Below are 7,715 nucleotides of genomic sequence, written 5' to 3' on the forward strand. Positions count from 1 at the left end.
TGAAAAAATATATATTGAAAATTTTATCTTTGAAATAGGAATGTGAATTTTTTTAACATATGAAAATTGCAAACATGTACAAATAATGACACTGAATTTTTTTAAAAATTGAATTCGGATGCATTTTTTATTCAAATTCTGATGGCACATATTTACTTCCATACAGCCGGAGTAGAAGAAGTTAAAGCTGTAAACAGTGAGGCTCAATAACTGAACATATTTCAGAATGAAAAGTCCTTCATTTAGGACATGTGTCGAACTCAAGCCCCAGGGGCCAAATCTGGCCCACCATAGCTTTTTATGTGGACCTTTAGACTCCAAATCACATCAGTTAGTCCCTCCAGTTTTTCACAAATCTGCAAAATTAATACAAAATCCACAGATCCCCACATTTTTTCTGATTTGTATGGCAATTTTTTCTTAAAATTGGCCAAAAACATTGGGTTTAAGTTACTGCTGCCTCTGCCTGACTTGATGTCAAGCTATACATGACAGATATGGCAAATAATAAAAAGTTACATTTAGCATCGAACATTAGCGCAAATATCATAAAAATTCCTTACAAATATTTATAACAAAAACAAAAATCATATGGCCCAGAAATATTCACAAAATCCTGGATGGACTGACCAGTGTGAAAAGATGTTCAATATGATTTAATTTTATGAAAAGCTTATTGAATAATGAAACAAACAGCTATTTATTGATATTTTAACAGTTTGGTGGGTTTTATCAATATATACAACCGGCCCTTTAAGAACATTCAGATTTTTGGCCCAAAATGAAAATGAGTTTGACACCCTTCATTCTGATGAGTGGCATATGAAAACTAAAACCTGACTTGAGGAGAACAAAGGAGTCTTTGTTCTAAAACAGGGCTGCACCGATAGATTGGCAGCGATTTCCTTAATTTTGTGAGATCGGTGATCGGCCGATGCTTACATGTGAAGCTGATCTTATCCACTGATCTTATCTTCCTCAGCAAAGGTCTAAAAATCAGCCACTGTCCTATTTTGCTCTGTTAGCCCCACCCACCAGGTCATGTCTGCATGTTTGCAGTTAACAATAGTAATAATAATACTTTATTGATCCCCTAAAGGGGGGAAATTTAGTTTGTCCCAGCATTGCACACAATAACAACAATAATAAATAACAATGAACATATTGCTCAGTACATTAATTATATAATCAACATTTAACATGCACAGCTATAGAGACTATATATGAATTATAAAGTCCTTTCTGCCTTGGGCAGAAAGGACTTGCTGTAGCATTCTTTAGCACATCTGGGCTGAAATAATCTTTGGCTATGTCTACTCCTCAGGCTGTCCACCCTGCTGTAGAGTGGATGAAAATGGTTATCCTTGATAGCTCTAATCTTCTTCAGCATTATGTCTCTCATCACCTCTTCCAGTGGAGCCAGCTTGATCCCTACAACTGACTCAGCTTTTCTTATCAGTTTAAGTCAGTTTGAGTCCTTCACCTTCATTACAGCACCCCAGCACACCATTGCATTGAAGATGGAACGAGCCACTGATGATTGATTGATAAAACTTGAAGAGCATCCTACTGCAGATGTTGAAAGACCTAAGCTTCTGTAGAAAATAGAGTCTGCCCTGCTACACATCTGCCCCTGAGATGGAGATTGGGAGCAAATGTTTTTTCTTGTTGCAGAAACTGACAACCATTTCCTTGGTCTTGTTTACATTAAGCAGAAGTTGGTTTTCTCCGCACCATGTCCTTTACTCCACCTCCTGTCCCCCTTCCACACACCCCATGATAGCCGTGTCATCTGAGAACTTTTGCAGATGGCACAGTTTGGAACAGTACTTAAAGTCCGCAGTGTAGGTGGTGAATAAAAAGGGAGACATCACAGTTCCCTGGGGAGCTCCGATGTTACATATTAGACAGTCTGATTTGCAGCTCTGTAATCTTACATACTGAGGTCTGGCTGTCAGATAGTCAATGATCCAGGTGATGAGTGATGCATCTATGACCATTTTAGCCAGCTTCCCCTGTAGTAATCCTGGCTGGATAGTGTTGAAGGCGGATGAAAAGTCAAAGAAAAGGATGCGGACAATTGTATCAGGTCTGTCAAGGGAGGAATACGCCCTCTGCAGCAAGTATATAATTATATTATTCATTTCTAAGTGGGGCTGGTATGCAAAATGGAGAGGGTCTTGGTCTGCATCCACCTGTGACCTCAGATGTACCAAAACCAGGCTCTCCATAACCTTCATAATGTGAGGTCAGAGCAATCTTCTTTGGTACTGGAACCAAGCACGATGTTTTCCATAGTTCTGGTACTCTATGGAGCTTCAGGCTCAAGTTAAAGAGGTACTTTAGGACTACACTTAACTGACCTGAACATGTCTTTAGGACCTTAGGACTGATATTATCTGGACCAGGGGATTCCCTAAGGTGAAGTTTCTCCAGCTGTCTTTTCAGCTGGTAATCGTAAAACTACAAGCAGACAATGTGTGGGAAAAGGGGCTGTAACTAGGAACTGGGAGTCAAACCGGCTAAGAACTGGTTCAACTCGTTTGCCCATTTGAGATCTCCCCCAGCAGGGCAGTTAGCTTTCCTCTTCAGTCCTGTGATCTCTCTCATCCCCGTCCAAACCTCTAGCATTGTTAGTTTTGAATTTTTCTTCCAGCTTTCTCTTGTACACAGCTCTGTATTCACACAGTTTATGTATCAGTTGTTTTTGTATGCTTCTGAGTTTTGATCGATCACCAGACTTAAAGGATCTCTTTGTTATTAAGTAGAGTTTTCAATCCTCTTGTAACTCATCGTTTGTTGTTCGGGTAGCATTTGACCTTTTTTGTGGGGATAGAATTATCCACACAGAAACCAATGTAGTCAGAGGTGCACACAGCTAAGCTGTCAATGTCCTCTCCATGTGTTTTATAAAATATTTCCCAGTCAGTGGCTTCTAATGCACCACGAAGTGTATCTACATCCTCAGGGGATCATCTTCTTATTGTCTTTATGATAAAGACAATAAGGAGATCACACACACGAGTTTTGACGTGTATGTGACTCGGATTGCATCAATGGGAATTCATCATGACAGCCAATCTGCCTTCTTTCTGTAGGCGCGGATGGCATGGAAGGCCGAGGGCTATTGCTGAATCAGGTGTTTGTCCATGCAGCCACGTTTCAGAAAAGCACATGATGCTACATTCCTTGTATGCTTCCGTGTCCTGGAGAGTGCTTCTAACTCTTCCATTTTGTTGGCCAGTGAGCGAACGTTGCCTGTTGTGACAGCGGGTACGCAGGACTAGAATTGCCGCCGTTTTCGACGCCATTTCACTCCAGCCCAGCAGCCTCGTCATCTTTTCATGTGCAGCTCAAGTGGTATATCAGGTTTAGCTCCACGCAGGAGGCCTTCATGCTTTAGTGCCGTCAGCTGAACCCGGGAATATGCAATTCTAGCGGAAGAGTCAGGCATGGCTACTCAATGTAAACATAAACAGTCCCATTACAAAGTTCATAAGAAGAAATGGTCCAGACCGGTCAACTGTTGTCGTAGCACAAGTGTTCAGTTCAAAAATTAATATTAATAATTAATATAAAAATTACTACAAAATTTCAATAACATTAGTAAAAACAATCAATATATGCTCACAGCTTGGGACAGGCTGCCGTTGACCCCTATTAGTGGGGTCACCTAATAGTGACCCCACTGTTACCAACTCAGTGACTTTCTTGCTACATTTAGCAACTTAGAGAAAAAAAAAATGAGTGTAGGCAAGAATTGGAATGGGCAGGTCAGGTTTTTTTAAAGCTAGGTGGTCAGTGCAACCGTCTCTGAAGCTTTGTGACGTTGTTTTCAGGCTCAGCCTCTGCATGTGAAATGAGGATGTTTTTCTCCCCTCAGGTATTTCCAGCCCATCCAAATGTTTGTTGGGATGACAGTGGTCACCACGTTGTTCCTTGGCTTCATCTGGGCTGCAGAGAATAAAGCTCCCATCCGCCGTTTCCGTAGAAACCACCCATTATTGGCTGTACTTGCCATTCTCTTGGCCAGTTACCTCTTCATATCGGTGTTGGGAGGAGTGGCTGTGTTCCTGTTTGGAATAGCAAGCCCAGTACTGAGTAAGACTGCAAACACACACTCTGTATTCATTGTTTCAGATCTTCAGTTTGTTTTCTGCCTGGTAATTGTGACGTTTTTTCTTTCAGCAACTGAACATGTTTTGAGTTCTCTACATAGATGCATCCCAGCAAATAAGAATATCATCTATTTGAGTAATTCATTTTGAAAAGTTAATCCTATAATAATAAATAAAGGGGCATGTTTGCTATTGCTATTTATGATGATTATAAAAAGTGAATAAAAAACAAAATATTTTTTCTCAGAACATGTGAATCATCAGAGTAATGAAATGATTTTCAGTCCAGCATTGGGCGATCAGCCTGTAGTTCAGGCTCATCTCATCTTCTTTTTGACGATCCTCCAGAGATTCTCCAGTGTTTGCTGGTCAATCCAGCACCGTGATCTCAAGGAAGGTGCTGACCCTTCTGTGGTGTGGTCAGAACGCAAGCCCTGCTTGGAAATGACTTCCCCATGTCCGGTACTGCTAACGCTTTCATTTGGTCTGATGTCATTTTTGTCATTGTCTGAGAAACTGAATTGGGATGTTCATTAAATTTAAGTTGACAGAAATAAGCAGTTCAGAAATACAAATATATATAATGAATCTGTTGCAAAGGTGCTTCACTATATGAATTGAATTACTAAATAGAAATGTTTTTAATTGAAATGCACCTGTGCATGGACACCTGTGCGTGTGTTTTCTGCCCCTTATCCATTGAGAATAGTGAAAATCATTTCTGTTTTGATAAAGAATCTGGTCATTTGTTTTTTTTTTTTTGTATTTATATATTGTCTAATAGCAGAAGTCAGCTCAAGATAGTTTCACCATAATGGATGTAAAATAAAAAAAGAACAAAAACAAAAGTTTTTATTCTTTATTTTGATGTACATAAAAGGTTGATTAGTTTGTCCCTGTGTATTTCCAGTGGTTCTGGTCCATGCGTCGATGAGACTGCGGAACCTAAAGAACAAGCTGGAGAACAAACTGGAGAGCATCGGCCTGAAGCGGACCCCCATGGGGCTCCTGCTGGAGGCCCTGGGGCAGGAGCAGGAGGCCGGCTCCTAAATGCCCAGGAGGGGTACAGGTTCACCTCTTCTTTATTTTCTGATCAGAAACCAGAAGAAAATCGACCAAATTGGACAAGTTTTATAGTTTGACAATTTTTGCACATGTGGTTATGGTTATGGAGTAAGGGACTGAAGGTCCTTTTTATTATGGAACCTTTTGTAGTTTCATCTGTTATCCTACCCAGCTGGTCTAAACCGCGTTATGTTAACATTTACAGGACTTACCATTGGAACAAAAAATAATTTTACATGAATACATCATGTTGTAACAATGAAGGAGCAAACAGGCTAGCCCAGTGATTTCCAACTTCTAACTTGAACTAGACCTCCAAACACCCTGAGTGTCCATAGCCGTTTCACACCACACTCACATGCACCTACACACACGCACACAACAGCTAAGAACTCTATGTAGAGCAGTGTCTGGCTGATTATTAATATAGTTTTAGATAATGAAGATTCCAGCAGATCAGCTAATGTGATCACTGATCAATGATTTTCTTAATCATTGATAATTATTTTTAGATAAAGACATTTACTCCTCCCATCTGTGATACTCTGTGATGGAAGCAGGAAATGGTGATCCTGTGATAAACCCTCAGTTAAGCAGCATGTGTTGAAGCTCGTTGCAAATAGATTTGTGAAGACAGACTAACAGGACTGTTTCCTCTGCAGAGCGAATGATTTTAACTTTAACTTGACATTTTCTAACCCAGTTCTGATGGGTTTAAATATACAGTTTATGTAATCAGTTCAGGTGTTGCACCTTAATTGAAATTTTCAACATTTTCCTTCAGTTCCACAACAACTGGCTGAAAGCTACTCTGTGTGTAGCCGCAGTGTTTGGTTCCTTTAATCTTATATTTCAATAACTGAGTTTTTATTTATTTTTTATTAGTTTTCTTTAAAACATATTTTTCACACACTGCAGCACAATAGTGCCCTCCTTTGGGTGATGGGGGAGCTGCCCTCCCCCCCACTAGCCTCCATGGATTAGCTGGCTCTGTGATGCAATAAAGGGGCGGGGCCAAGCAGGTGGGGGGGTGGGGGGGGTCCCTGACTAGGCCTTTTTATAACACTAAACACATCAGTTGATGATTTTGTTGCATTACGTGTTTGTACATCATAGTATTTAACCTTTAAAGGGCCAGTAATTATGTATTATCCAGGCACATAGAGCCTTTTTTTAGCGCAATTAAGTAACTATGTCACCTTCACTGGCTGTAAAATACTATAAAAATCAAATATGACTTAAAAGAAATTTAACCTTGTAATTTAACGCTTTGAAGTTGGGGTTTTGTCTCTTTAAATTCTCATTTTTTTCCGAAAAAGTCATAACATTGCTTCTCTATTAATTGCTTAAGAACATTTTTTACCAGCGTTTCACTGAAAAATAGTTTGTAATGGGCTCAGCAGATGAACAGTTCCACCAGGTGTTTGCTAATTGCTGCTGGCTAGTCTGAAGGAGCTGAGTGGGGGAGATGTGGGGGAAAACTGCTCTGTGAGGCGGAAACTGCAGATCTGAGGATGGGCTTCATCTCAAAGGTGGGGCTAGCTCCACCCATGGTTGAGAAAGGATTTCTCAAATATATATGAAAAAAATCAAGACAACCCCCCAGGTATGTTTTTGATGAGGTAATAACATTATAACATGATGTAAAGCTCTAAAAGATCATTTTATGTGATACTGCCCCTTTATAGAAGTAAAACCTAAACCAGTGAAAAGGTGATCATTGTCGAGTCTGTTGTGAAGGACAGGGAACCAGGAGAACGGGTAAAACTGAGCAAGTAGTTACTGAAGTTTACGAAATAGGAAATGTCAAATAGTTTTTTTCTTTCTTTTTTTTTTCCTGATGAAAGTTCCATTTTTCATACACTCCTTCAGGTTTGGCTGTCTGATAGATGTTTTTTCTTCTTCTTTTAGATGATAAATTATGACATTATTATGTGACGTCCAGCATTGGTTGGTCCCCAAAGGCTTTGTTTATACCAGACCATTGCCTGGAAACTGCTGCCATCTTCTGTTGTTGATTAGGAAGAAGTTCCATGTTTAGATAAAGCTGGTAAATAACAGTGGTGGTGTGAGGGACTCTGCTCACCGATGCCGTGTAAATGAGTGACTGGATCACAACAAAATTGTTAATTTACCTGAAGGGCGGCTCAGCATGAGCGGGGCATAAGTCTCAGCTGGACGTTGGGTTTGTGCTGCCATCTTAAACATATGATAACTTGAGAGCATCAGTGGCTCTAACTGAGTTGATGTCGTTGGACGAAACGGCTCTTTGAGATGTAAAGGTTGCAGACCCCTGGTCTGAATATTGCAATGTATGTAGGCATGTCGCGACAAATGATAAATCAATTAATCGCACGATAAATTAAACCTATCGACCTCATTTTAATTATTGGCTTTATTGTCTCTTCCTGCCTTTTTTCTTTCTCTTGATGACACTGAATGAAAAAGGGCTCAACTCCGGTGCTCTCCACTGACCCTCCCTTCCTCATTTCCTTAGTTTAATGTCCAGCTCACACAACACGAGTTGTCGGC

General features: G+C 40.1%; 1 protein-coding gene across 3 annotated transcripts in view; it reads left to right on the forward strand.

Annotated features, from left to right (window-relative positions):
- praf2 (PRA1 domain family, member 2) overlaps window positions 1–7,592 on the forward strand; it is a 19,957-nt gene extending 12,365 nt beyond the window's left edge. Inside the window, exons 2-4 of one of the 3 annotated variants that reach the window (XM_016666717.1) lie at window positions 3,884–4,101; window positions 5,029–5,181; window positions 5,696–7,592. In XM_016666717.1, coding sequence (XP_016522203.1) covers window positions 3,884–4,101; window positions 5,029–5,168 — 358 coding nt within the window. In that variant the 3' untranslated portion in view covers window positions 5,169–5,181; window positions 5,696–7,592. Of the gene's footprint in view, window positions 1–3,883; window positions 4,102–5,028 lie in introns of all 3 variants that reach the window. The other 2 variants (XM_016666719.1, XM_007543202.2) reach the window with 2 other exon arrangements.
- The last annotated feature ends 123 nt before the right edge of the window (window positions 7,593–7,715 follow it).

Source organism: Poecilia formosa, unplaced genomic scaffold, assembly GCF_000485575.1.
Source record: "Poecilia formosa unplaced genomic scaffold, Poecilia_formosa-5.1.2 Scaffold783, whole genome shotgun sequence".
In the NCBI taxonomy this organism is placed as follows: domain Eukaryota; kingdom Metazoa; phylum Chordata; class Actinopteri; order Cyprinodontiformes; family Poeciliidae; genus Poecilia; species Poecilia formosa.